This window comes from Trachurus trachurus, assembly GCF_905171665.1.
Source record: "Trachurus trachurus genome assembly, chromosome: 7".
Lineage (NCBI taxonomy): Eukaryota > Metazoa > Chordata > Actinopteri > Carangiformes > Carangidae > Trachurus > Trachurus trachurus.
In genome coordinates this window covers 28,803,999-28,817,704 of record NC_139901.1, presented here as the reverse complement: position 1 = coordinate 28,817,704, position 13,706 = coordinate 28,803,999, and the positions used below count along the sequence as shown (strand labels likewise).

The 13,706-nt window shown below is 39.9% G+C and overlaps 1 protein-coding gene across 1 annotated transcript; it reads left to right on the top strand.

Moving 5' to 3' along the window:
* Nucleotides 1-1,380: 1,380 nt before the first annotated feature.
* slc13a3 (solute carrier family 13 member 3) lies at nt 1,381-13,299 on the top strand (the record flags this gene model as incomplete). The annotated part of the gene is made up of 13 exons (XM_083974904.1): nt 1,381-1,488; nt 2,211-2,476; nt 3,223-3,401; nt 4,555-4,624; nt 4,717-4,896; nt 5,006-5,131; nt 5,872-5,964; nt 6,100-6,204; nt 6,702-6,799; nt 8,069-8,181; nt 9,525-9,686; nt 11,242-11,379; nt 13,159-13,299. 13 exons carry the CDS (start codon nt 1,381-1,383, stop codon nt 13,297-13,299), a joined length of 1,779 nt encoding a protein of 592 aa, XP_083831030.1.
* Between the last annotated feature and the right edge of the window lie 407 nt (nt 13,300-13,706).

The window sequence follows — 13,706 nt, the reverse complement described above, 5'->3', positions numbered from 1 at the left end:
GGACTTATATTAACAAAAACATTCCACTGATATCTGCTTTAAGTTTTAAGGTCAAAGGTCAAGGTCAACACACTCACATCATCTTTAACACTGTGAGGGAATTTTCGTCTTTCTCTACAAACTCTACTAACAGACAAACCGATCAGATTAGTGGTCAGAGGTCAAAGGTCAAGGTAGGAGTGACCTCTCTAAACACTTTACAGCCGCTACACAAATCAAAATTTCACACAATTGGTTAATAATTGATCAGGTTCTGGAGAAACAGTGAAGTGATGTGAGACTAGTCAAACAACCAGGAGGTGGTTAAATCAGGCCCGTGGAGTGATCGTATATGTCACCATGTAGCCTATGCTATGCCACATCCTGTGAATGTATGAAGAAGTTTAGAGCACCAAAATAAAAATACAAAATGTGTACATACAGAAAATATCTCTATTATTATTTTTGTCATATTGGGACCACATATGTTTATAATAAATTAAATATACATATTTAATTCATGTATACACGTTTATTGAAGCAGCACACATACAGTATGAAAATAATCTTTTTTTTTTTTTAATTTCCACATTAATTTTGACCTTTATTTTCATTCACTGTTAAGAATATCAACATATTGACAAACTCTGATCACATTAAACATATAACAGCAATCAAATAATCAAACAGAGGCCTTTATAAATAAAAACTTTAATATTTGTATGGACTCTCTATAGAATTTCCAATAGGATCCATAATTTTTCCATATGTGTTCTTATTCTATATTAATTGAATTGAATTTATATTTATTTAAGTGTCATGCACCAATTAAGGCACCCAGCCTAGTACAGTATAGAGGCTTACAAGACACATTTCATATTTAAACAACAAACAAAATCATCAGAGCACAGACAAAACAAAAACCACATGGAATTCACATGAATAATTAACTTTTTCTTATTGTCCAGGCAGTTTTTATGAAAGTAGCTATAGTAAAGACTTCTTTTCTGAAGAACCATTCCAACTTTACCTCATCATCAACCCTCAGGCTTCACATTTTGCATTTTCTGAAACAAAAACTAGCTGGCTTCGTCATATAAAGAAACACAAAATGCAGTTCATCCTCGATTACATTTAGATTACATAGCCTAATGTGCATATGTGGACAAATATATATTATACACATATATAGTCAATATATAAACGCGCAGTGAGTGTGTGAACCGTACATGTCCACCTTCCACTGCTCCAGTCCTGACAGAAGTTGAACTATGTGACACCAACATACGAGGAGTTAACGTGTAGCGGAGTGTGTAGTTAATCTTCTGCTGCCCGGGCCCGAGGCTTCAAAGCGCGGCCCCGCGGCTCCGCGCTCAGACGCAGCTCGACCTTCCTCCGGAGATGAAGATGTCCGTCGTGTCCAAGAAGCTGTGGAGCGTCCACAAGCAGCTGGTGCTGCTGCTCACCCCGCTGCTCTTCCTGCCGATGCTCTTCACTCTGCCCGAGAAGGTCAGTGGTACTTCTACTGCGGTTCTACTGCGGTTCTACTCTGGTTCTACTCTGGTCCGAGTTCATGTAGCTACACGTCTTAACGTTTCCAGCATTTTCCAGGAATGATGAATGAGTTGATTCACACACAGGCCATAAAACTCCTCTGTCTGTTTTTATCTGTTGAATCAGATGTTTATTGCTTGATTACATGATAAACTTTGGGTCAGTGCTGAAATAATTAGTCAAATAATCAATAAAATACTAATTTGTGACTATTTATTAGATTATGCATCAGCCATGTGAGTCGTTTTTTAAGCACAAATAATAATTAAAACAAACCTAAATACTGTAGTGTCCAGTTCCAGCAGCTCAGATCAGAGCATCTGTTGTTAATCTTTGACTTTTATCACAGTGAAGCGAACGTGTTTTTAGTTTTGACCTGAACAGAACATGTAAAGACGTCACTTTAGGGGGGGAGTGGTGGTGTATTTACACTGTATTTCACATTTCACTGGACAAATAATCAATTTAATTTGAGAAATAATCAGCAGATCAATAGATAATGGAAATAAGGTGTGAGCTGCAGCTGTAAAAACTCATAACATAGTTTTATATTGTTTATTTTGTTCATTTAAAACCAGTCGGTCACATTTATTCTAGGATTTCACACTCTGCTGTGTCACTCACATTACATCTAATCAATAATCTGTAATCACTGTCCGATCGTGTCTATCCTTTAGGAAGGGAAATGTCTGTACGTGGTCGTGCTCATGGCCATGTTTTGGTGCACAGAGGCTCTTCCTCTGGCCGTGACGGCCATGCTTCCCGTCTGCCTCTTCCCGACACTGGGAATCCTCCCGTCTAAGAAAGTCTGTCCTCAGTACTTCCTGGAAACCAACTTCCTCTTCCTCAGCGGCCTCATCATGGCGTCGTCGATCGAGGAGTGGGGCCTGCACCGCCGCATCGCCCTGAAGGTCCTGAGCATCGCCGGCGTCAAACCGGCCTGGTGAGAGACTGGACACTTCATCCTCTAATGAAGAGTTTGTGTTAAAGGGATAGTTCAACATTTGGCAAATTGGCCCATTGCCATAATCCCTATAGTCATAGCAGTAGGTTCGTTACCTTTATTTGTCGGTGCAAGCTATTTTTAGAACAGCAGAGCAGAGCCGTGAGCTGCTCAGAGCTACGCTACGGAGGCTAATGGGATTTCTTGGTTTCCCTCATCAAACTCATCAAATACACAATCCAACAACTCCACAACGATCTGGTGGACAAGTTGTGAGCTGCACATTCACCACGCTATGAGATAATAACACAACGTTACCAGACAGAGTTGTTTTAGAGGTAAATGCAGAGTCTGCTTGCTGAAAAACTGCCCCTGAAGGCAACACGCATCAGCGGTTTTGCATGAATTTACCTCTAAAACAACTCTGTCTGGTAACGTTGTGTTATTATCTCATAGCGTGGTGAATGTGCAGGTCACAACTTGTCCACCAGAGCGTTTTGGAGTTGTTGGATTGTGTATTTGATTAGTTTGATGAGGGAAACCAAGAAATCCCATTAGCCTCCGTAGCGTAGCTCTGAGCAGCTCGCGGCTCTGCTCCGCCGTTCTAAAAACATCTTGCACCGACAATTAAAGGTAACAAACCTACTGCTACGACTGTAGGGGATTATGGCAATGGGCCAATTTGCCAAAAATGTTGAACTATCCCTTTAAGTGTTACTAGTTTTAACACCGGTTTATCTTCGCAGGCTCATACTGGGGATGATGCTGACGTCGTCCTTCCTGTCCATGTGGCTCAGCAACACGGCCACGACGGCCATGATGCTGCCCATCGCCAACGCCATCCTGGAGAGTCTGTTTGGAGACCTGGAGGTCCTGAAGCAGAAGACCAAGTACACCGGCGATCCAGAGGGCGACATCGTAAACGGTACAGAGTAGTAACAGACCGGTCGCTCCCTTTAAATGATATATTTGAATTAACAATGGATAAAAATGTGGATGTGGAACGATAAAGGAGAATTTTAGCATCATCCGACTCATTGTTTGCAAACTCTTAAAGGGATAGACGTTTCAGAGTCCTCCGTGGCTTCTCTGAGTTACAGGGGGTCTCGGCGTAGCAGTGCATGTCCACATAACGGTTGCAAATGGATACCAACTGTCTTTGTAACAAAAAGACACACCAAAAAACATCCAAATACCTCCATGCTGCTCGTATGTAATGTCCGTCTTGTATTGAAGCCCCGAAATGCGAAATTGTTCCGAAAAAAAATTAAATAAGTCTATATTTCAAGCTTGTTTTGTAGCGGAAGCTCCTCTTCCCGGTTCGTCCAAATTTGACGAACCGAGAAGAGGAGCTTCGAGAAGCTTCTGCTACAAAACAAGCTTGAAATATAGACTTATTTAATGTTTTTTCGGGACAACTTCGCTTTTCGGGGCTTCAATACAAGATGGACATCACATACGAGCAGCATGGAGGTATTTGGATGTTTTTTGGTGTGTCTTTTTGTTACAAAGACAGTTGGTATCCATTTGCAACCGTTATATGGACATGCACTGCTACGCCGAGACCCGAGAAAATTCAATTTTGGGTGAACTATCCCTTTAAACTCTCTCATGGTGGAGCGTTTAGCACCCAAAGACACCAGAGACATGAGTTCAGATAAATAATAACTATATGTTGATTGAACATGTAAATAAACAACCAGTTAATATGTTTGTACTGTACCACAGCCTCCATAACAGCTACAGGTTTAATGATGAAGAGTTATGATGAGTCGACACTTTCTTCTTCTTACACAGTGAACGGTGAATTAGGTTTTTGTGTTGACTTGTGTTAACCTCGTCTTTTAATATGTAAACTTAAGACGTGAACTTTGTGCAGTTTTTCCAACACGCCGAGTCCTCGGAGACAAAGTTAGTCAATATTCAAGTGGTGATTGATTAATGATGCTTTATTGACTCAGTCATGTATTACATTTTTAGCTGAAGCACGGCCTCATAAATGAGCTAAAACTGTTTTAGTATTAAGTTTAATTTTGTTTAAATCTTAAATTTCATGTGTTTTTATTATTTCCCTGCAGGTCAGTCGTCTTTAAAGCTGCATTCGCTGCCCTGCGCCCCGTCGGAAAAACAAATACTGTCGACAGAAGGGTAAGAGGATTGTTCAACACAGCCCAGATTATGTTTTTTTTTACATAGATGAATCAATTAATTTAAAGTCTCTAATGGTTTGATGTGAGCAGGTCGGAGGGGGCGGAGCCGAGCGACCCGAGGACGGCGGAGGAGATCCGGTCGGAGGCGCAGTATCAGCTGAAGGTGTGGAAAGGATTCCTGATCTGTATTCCTTACGCGGCGAGCATCGGAGGAACGGCGACGCTCACCGGCACCGCGCCCAACCTCATCCTGATCGGACAGCTGAAGAGGTGGATGTTACGTTTTATATATCGATCATCAATGAAAAATGAAAAATGAAAAATGATCGTCATCTGGTTCTGTTCAACAACAACTTTTTTTTTTTTTTTTTCTTTAAAGCTACTTCCCAGACTGTGACATCATCAACTTCGGCTCCTGGTTTGCGTTCGCCTTCCCGCTCATGCTTATCTTCCTGTTTCTGGGCTGGATATGGATTGCGTTTCTCTACGGCGGCCTCAACACACGGTAATGTGTTAGCTGAGAAATATTCATACTACAGTTGTATTTTATTGACTTTTTTTCTAGATTTCTTTCTGCATCACTTTTAAAGCCCCAGTATGTAACTTATTTGGCTTTTTATTAGCAAAAATCAAATATGTCTTTCATAAATACGTATTTCACTGAAGTGGAATCACACCCGCATACAAATGAAAGCTTTCTCGTACCTTAGAATGAGTTGTTACAAGTCGTTACAAATACATAAGTGGGCGACGCACCGAACCGAGGCGGCCATGTTGCATCGCCATTTTTTAAGTTCAGTGTCAGCGTGACCGTAGGTAACCACGGAAACTCAGCGGAGCTGTGGGCTCGGCCTGTTAAAACTGTCACCACTGTGTAGTGTGAGGAAGGACGGAGGCACTGGTGTTGCATTCAGGTGCAGTCAGGCAGACGGCCGTCGGCAAACCAACCGGATGTCATTTTACTGGACGAGAGAAAGACGGTAAAACGTGGGTCAGGTAAACAATACGACATCACCATGACAACGTATTGTCACACCTGTATTGTTTTGCCTCGTGCTGGCGGACCACTTGTTTACATAGACGCTTGTTTATCCTGTTACATGCAGTGTCTGTTGTCTGTCTGACGTCTGCCCCATTTCACGTGAATGCAACATCAAGAATACGTTCCGATATGCAATCACACCGCTAGATGGGGGGAATTCCTACACATTATACCTTTAAATGTCACGTTGTTATTTCCTGCAGGTTGTGCATCAAGAGGAACGACCGGCGAGCGCAGGCCGAGGTGCGAGCCAAGGCCATGATCCTGGAGGATTACAGGAAACTAGGGCCCATAAAGTGAGGACTCGTGTATGTCTTCAAATCTCATGAAATAGGCGCCGAATAAGTGCGTTTTTTTGTTGTCGCTGTTTTTTTTTTTTTTACAACTGATCCATTTTACTGACTTTTCTACTCTCGATACTCAAATTTCAGTTTTGCAGAGGGAGCGATCTCCTTCTTCTTCATCCTGTTCGCTGTTCTGCTCTTCACACGAGACCCCAAGTTCGTCACAGGCTGGTCTGTGTTTTTTAAGATAGGGTAAGAAACACACACTGCAAAAACTCAAATATCTTACCAAGAATATTTGTCTTATTTCTAGTCAAAATGTCATTTCTAGTCAAAACAAATCTCATTATACTTAAAATAAGACTCATCACATAAAAAGTAGCTTGTTTTTAGACACTTTTTTACTTCTTTCAAGCAGATTTTCACTTGAAATAAGTAGAAAAATCTGATAGTGGAGCAAGTTTTTCTTTCTTATTGCAAGCACAAAAAAACCTGCTTTCACTGGCAGATTTTTCTACTTATTTCAAGTGAATATTCATTTGAAACAAGTGAAAATTATCTAAAAACAAGTTAATTTTTAGGTGATGGGTCTTATTTTAAGTGGAAAGAGATTAGTTTTGACTAGAAATGAGACATTTTAACAGTGCACACACACAAACACACACATACACAGGATATAGTTGTAAGTTGCAGCTGTTGTATTAGTCGTATTTTACAGTTAATGATGTCTTCCTGTTGTCGTCCTGCAGCTACGTCTCAGACGCCGTCACTGGTGTCATCATCGTGTCCATCTTGTTCTTCTTCCCGTCGCAGAAACCGTCTCTGAGCTGGTGGTTCGACCCTCAAGGTTAGTGACATACTCCTCAACAACAACACAGGTCACAGATTAAATCAAAACGGACATGAAGAAATCTTGATTTAACGACTGCACTGCAAAAACTCAAAATCTTACCAAGAATATTTGTCTTATTTCTAGTCAAAACAAATCTCATTATAATTAAAATAAGACTCGTCACATTAAAAAACTTGTTTTTAGACACTTTTTACTTCTTTCAAGTCTATTTTCACTTGAAATAAGTAGAAGAATCTGATAGTGGAGCAAGTTTTTCTTTCTTATTACAAGCACGCAGATTTTCCTACTTATTTTAAGTGAAAATTTGTTTGAAACAAGTGAAAATGATCGAAAAACAAGTAAATTTTTAGGTGATGAGTCTTATTTAAAGTGAAAAGAGATTAGTTTTGACTAGAAATTAGACATTTTGACAAGAAATAAGACAAATATTCTTGGAAAGATTCTGAGTTTTTGCAGTGTGGTATCAGATACAATGATGAGATAAACACAAATTATGACACAGAGATAACAGAGGTGAAGATGAGCAGTTTAGTCAGATATGAAGATTGAAAAACAAATATTTGATATTTGCGAAAGATTCAGAGACGTTCAGACTGTGACTGAAGTGAAAAATAAGCTGAGGAATGTTAATAATGTAGATTAGAGAGTCTGGAAGTGAAACTGTAGTTTCTCTGTTTCTGATTAGAATAAGCTCCCGAAGCTTTGTTGTCACACTTTAGGGGTTTTGTTTTTGTGTTCGTGTGTGTGTGTTTGAGCATGCGCAGAAACTGTATGCACATGCCTTGTGTATGCTGGAGACACGTGTGTGTGTATGTGTGTGGTGCGATTGTGTATATTATGTTCAGCTGGTCAAATAAACCACTGGAAACAAGCGAGAAAAAAAAGAAGAAAAAAGCGAATCCTGGGGCTCGTTTGTTCTTTTCAATCTGGGTCAAAACTTTACAGCAGAACAGCAGAGTGGAAACCTGCTTCATGTGTTGTTGTTTTTTGTCTTTAAACCGCAGATTTCTGTGTATTTTTATATATTTCTGTTTGTTTTGAGTGTTTAAAAATGAATCGAGCTACTGATTAAGCTGTAAAGTGAAGTAAAGTGAAGTACGCAAGACAGTGTTTATACTGACGTGTGGCTTTTGAGCGACCAGTTAATAAGTTCATTCGACCGCAGCAACAGAAACGTTGACTAAATGTTACATGGATGAACTGTAATAAATAACTTTTATTGTTTGTTCTCTCGTTCCTTTGTGTTGTTTCTTTCCCCATCAGGCTCCAACACTCCTTACGTTCCTCTGCTGTCGTGGAAGAAAGCTCAGGACTCGGTTCCCTGGAACATCATCCTGCTGCTCGGCGGCGGCTTCGCCATGGCCAAAGGCTGCGAGGTACAGAAAACGTTATGAAATATGAGTCTTCATCATGTTTCTCTACAGTATGTGTGTGTTTCTTCATGAGAGACGAGAAGTAGGAGGGCCAGATACAGTAATAATAACACCATAATACAAATGTCTTTTAGTTTCAATGCACATTTTTTTATGCATGCTCATGCTGCGTGTTGACCTTTTGACCTTCTGTGTTGCTGGAGATGAACCAGGTGCAGCATGAAGCTAAATCATGTGTGCTAACAGTTTCCACTCCGTTCTGTTATTATCAGATCAAACCACATAAACTTTATTAATCCCCAGAGGGAAATTTAATTGTCATAGCAGCCACAACAGAAAAAAACAGTGCAAAAATATAAAAAATATAGAAATAAAATAGAAATAGAAAGAGAAATAGGACAGACTATATGAGCACATTTTTTGCCAAATGTAGTGAAGCCTTCAAAAGTTTCTAGACAATGTTACATTGTTTGTTACAAGTTACATTTGCATTAAGCAGCATATTTTGTACATTATTAGACACTTCAAATATAAAATAATATTCCTTTAAGGTACATTAAGAACAGATAAAAACTAAAACTGTGATTACTTTGCAGTTAATTGTGATTAACAATGGACAATGATTACTCTCTGTCTAATAAATAGTTTGCAGCAGCTTGTTAGCTTAGTCAAGTCAAGTCAAGTCCAATTTTATTTATAAAGCACATTTAAAATAACCAAAGTTGCATAAGTGCTGTGCAGGTAGAGAGATAAAATAACTCAGAAAGCAATACAACCTAATTTTACAAACATGTATGCATACATTTTTAGCTCAGCATAAAGATTTGAAACCTGACCTTATTCAGGGGGCAAAAAAAAACAAAATCCCCCTGCACTTCTCTGTTATTACATCCTCTGTTCAGTTGAAGTGCAGAAACAGCAACAGATTGTGGTTTCGGGTTTTTTTTTTTCCTGTGTTGTGACTTCCTGAGTAAGATTTAACAACAATCTGATAAAACAACAACTTCTTACATTTTTCTCAGAATAAACAAGTGAGATAATATTATTATTAGTGAGTCTTGGAGCAGCTGGTTGGTGGATTTATATTTTTAAATCTTTTGGACAGAGCTTTTCTCTTTTCTCTGTTTACAGTTTTTATATTTTATAAGCAAACTGGCTGCGAATTAAACGAATTATAACCCTTACATGTCTTTATCTGCGTATGTTGTCGTGTTTCTCTTCTCTCTGCTGTTTCCTCTCTGCTCCTCTGCTCTGCTCTGTTTCACTCCGTTCCCCCCGCTTTTGCTTTATTATGTTGTGATTCGACCTTTGACCCCGTGACCCCGCTGTCTTGTGGCGTTTGGCAGGAGTCGGGCCTCGCCTCCTGGATCGGAGGTTACCTCCAACCTCTGGCCGAGGTCCCTCCCGCCGCAGCTGTGATGTTGATCACCGCCTTCCTCGCCTGTTTCACTGAGTTCGCCAGCAACACGGCCACCATCATCATATTTCTACCCGTCATTGCTGAACTGGTGAGACTGGAGTTTAACTTTATTATGCTCTGTGAACAGCAGTGTGGATTTAGGAAGAATCGAACCACCTCATTGGCTTTAATGGACTTTGTTGAACAAATAACAAATGCAATTGAGAAAAAACAATATACAGTACAGTGGGGGTATTTTTTGATTTACAGAAAGCATTTGATATGATAGATAGACCACACTTTACTATTGGATAAGTTACAGAGGTTTGGCACATGATTGGTTATCCAGCTACTTACAAAACAGATATCAATATGTCCATATTAAAGGGATAGTTCACCCAAAATTCAAATTTCACCCTCATGTCGACTAAGAGCTGTGAGAATTTTCAGAGTCCTCCGTGGCTTCTCTGAGTTATGGGGGGCTCCGTGCAGCAGTATTTGTCCATATAATGGTTGTGAATGGTGCTCACTTTTCTTCGTCCAAAAAGACACACCAAAAAACATCCAAATACCTCCATACTGCTCGTCTGTAATGTCCCTCTTGTATTGAAGCCCCGACATGAGAAATTGTTCCGCCAGTCAGTGCAAATCACGCGAGATTTGCACTGACACAGGAAGAGCAGTGAACTGAGACACTGGGAGCTTCCGCTACAAACAAGCTTGAAATATAGACTTATTTAATTTTTTTCGGAACAATTTCTCATGTCGGGGCTTCAATCCAAGATGGACATTACAGACGAGCAGCATGGAGGTATTTGGATGTTTTTTGGTGGTATCCATTCACAACCGTTATATGGACAAATACTGCTGCGCGGAGCCCCGCTGTAACTCAGAGAAGCCACGGAGGACTCTGAAAATTCTCCCAGCCCTTAGTCGACATGAGGGTGAGTAGATAATGAGTGAATGAGTTTAATAAGACAAACTCAGAATTCCTGAATTAATTCATTTTAATTTAATTCATTTAACCGAGAAGCTGTTGAATCAGTGGAAACTCACAGACTGACCTGGGATCAGTTTGTCGCTGACCTCGTCCTCTGTGTCGGTCAAAGCTTTTGGAGACTTGTTAAACTCTTGCAATAGATGTTCTTTTGTTTGTCGCCTGTTGGACATTAACTGCTGCTGTCAGTAATTATTAACTGCAGCTTTTGTACTTTGTCATGTTTCCTGTAGCCTACTGTTAAAAAAAAAAAAAAAGTAAAAAATACTACTACTAAACTGCTAAAAGAATCGTTTACAGGACTCACAAGAACAAACTATAAAACTGAACAAAAACCAACAAGAATTCAACTTAATTTTGATTTGATTTGAGTTGGAAATGCTTCCCACCAAAGAAATACACATAACTTCCTCTGAAAACCAGGCAGTGAGCACTATTTATTTATTAAATAAAATACATCTTATCATCAGCCACAGTGTCCAGGATCAGCCACACAGAGCTGATAGCATCTTCTTATAAAAAGGAAAATGAGGTTTTTTTAAGTCACAAACATCAGGGTGGAAGATTCAGGACTTTTAATACAGGTTTTAATTAACTGTAAAATATTATATATTTTAGTTGTGTTTATGGTCTAACGTACTCTCTGTGTGTGTTTGTTTGTGTGCAGGCGATCCACACCTCCGTGAACCCTCTGTACTTCATGATTCCTGCCACAGTTGGATGTTCGTACGCCTTCATGTTGCCGGTGTCGACGCCTCCGAACTCCATCGCCTTCGCCTCCGGACATCTGCTGGTCAAAGACATGGTACAGCTGCACTCAGCACCGCAGCATCATACATGAACACATAACACAACATGTCTTACTTGGCCCAAAACTGTTTATTATTATGAGTCCAAACTTCTGTTTCCAGATGATACAACTTTATTACAATATACTGTAACACAGGTGCTGGATGTGGTTGAAAAAGAACTGGAAATAATGAAAAACATTGATTGTTGTGAATAAATTATCACTGAATCTTGGAAAAACAAACTTAAAGCAGATGTAAGTGGAATATTTGTGTTAATATAAGTCTTAAATAGTTATATCTTCCGACAGCAATCACTTATATAGAGTGTTTGGACTGAAACACGGGTCTGTCAGTCACTCTGCTCTGCTCTGAGCCGAGGAGAAAACTTTCCTTGTATCCTACAACCTTTATCCAATGAGGAGAGAGAACGGCATAAAGGGGCAGTCCTCTCTGTGTGTGCAGCCAAGGGATGCACGTGAATGTGGTGAAGTAGGGATGAGGGCGGGGACTGCTGACTCCATCGGCTGACAGGAAGTTAGCCAAAACCACCGGATCGCTTACTTCTGCTTTAATGAGTTGTGAGGTGCCAGGATATATGAGAATTTGAGGTGAAAATATCTGTCACACAAATTCAATTAGATTCATTAGCATTTTATATAACTCAATGATAGTTCCCCTAAAATAAAATAAACCAGTTTTCACTTTTCACTTATAGTAAAAATGAGCCGTAAGTATCATCAGCAGACGTTGATACAGATCCATCAAACTCATTATTCACGCGGTTAAAGTGATTTAAACTCCCAAAACTCAGTAGATTTACAGTTTTTTTTTGTACATTTTGAACAAGACTCACAAGGAAACTTTTCCAACAAAATCCCCAAAAAGGTTTGGAAAAAGACAGAAAGACATTAAATAAACTAGTCAGGACTAAATCAATGGATCGTTTATGTAAGAATGTCAACAAAAAAATCACAGAATACAAAACAAACATTATATTTAAAGGAACAATTAGAACCAGTTTGTTGCTTAAATACAATAAAATGGTTCATAAAGTCTTGCTTTGTTCTGTTTTATTGAATTATTCAATCAGTTAAAGCAGAAGTAAGCGATCCGGTCGTTTCGGCTAATGCTGCGTTCCAGGCAGGCTTTTGAAACCGTAAATTACAGCTTCAAGTCACAACTTACGACTTTGTAGCGTTCCAGGCAACCCACTCGTGTTTTTCCAACCTGTTTTACCTGTGAAAGTCACTATAACGGCCACTCGTAACTTCCAACCCGTGAACTCGTACCAGATCGAACTGGTACGACTTCACGGTCGGAAAAACACGAGTTACGGGTTGCCTTGAACGCACCATAACATCTTGTCAGCCGATGGAGTTAGCAGCCCCCGCCCTCGTCATGGATCTATTGGTCCTCGTCCCTACGTCACCACATTCAGGCGCATCCCTTGGCTGCACACACAGCCCTTCATGCCGTTCTCTCTCCTCATTGGATAAAAACTGTAGGATACGAGAAAAGTTTTCTCCTCGGCTCAGAGCAGAGCAGAGTGACTGACAGACCCGTGTTTCAGACCAAACACTCTATGTAAGTGATTGCTGTCGGAAGATATAACTATTTAAGACTTATATTAACACAAATATATCACTTTAATTGATGATTAGTGAAGGAGCAGCAGATAATATAAGATGTTTACTTCTTCGTTCTTCTTGACTACAGATGTTGTGTTTGCTTTTTTAGTTGTTTTATTGTGAATTAATTGATAAAAAAATAAACATATAAATCTGTCCTCTCAGGTGAAGACCGGCATCGTCATGAACATCCTGGGCGTCCTCTCCGTCTCTCTGGCCATGAACACGTGGGGCGTCGCCATGTTCGACCTGAACTCGTATCCCGACTGGGCTCAGTCCGTCCAGTCGCTGAACGCCACGAGTTAAGATTCAAAACACTGAACAGGGACAAAAAGTTGTGTCTTGGGTGGGAAATGGAGGGGGAAGGAGAGGGTGGGGGCACTGTAAAGCTGTTACTGTACCTGCTGTGATGCATTCAGTGAGTCTGTTGTTATATGTTCAATCGTCCTTTTAGGGCCGTGAGGTGTTTAAACGCACTCCAGGTTACAGGTTTGAAATAAAGCAGCAGCTGCTTCACTTCATACACTGTAAAAACTCAAAATCTTTCCAAGAATATTTGTCTTATTTCTTGTCAAAATGTCTCATTTCTTTTCAAAACTAAAGTCTTTCCACTCATCACCTAAAAATTAACTTGTTTTTAGATCATTTTCACTTGTTTCAAACTAATTTTCACTTGAAATAAGTAGAAAAATCTGCCAGTGAAAGCAGGTTTT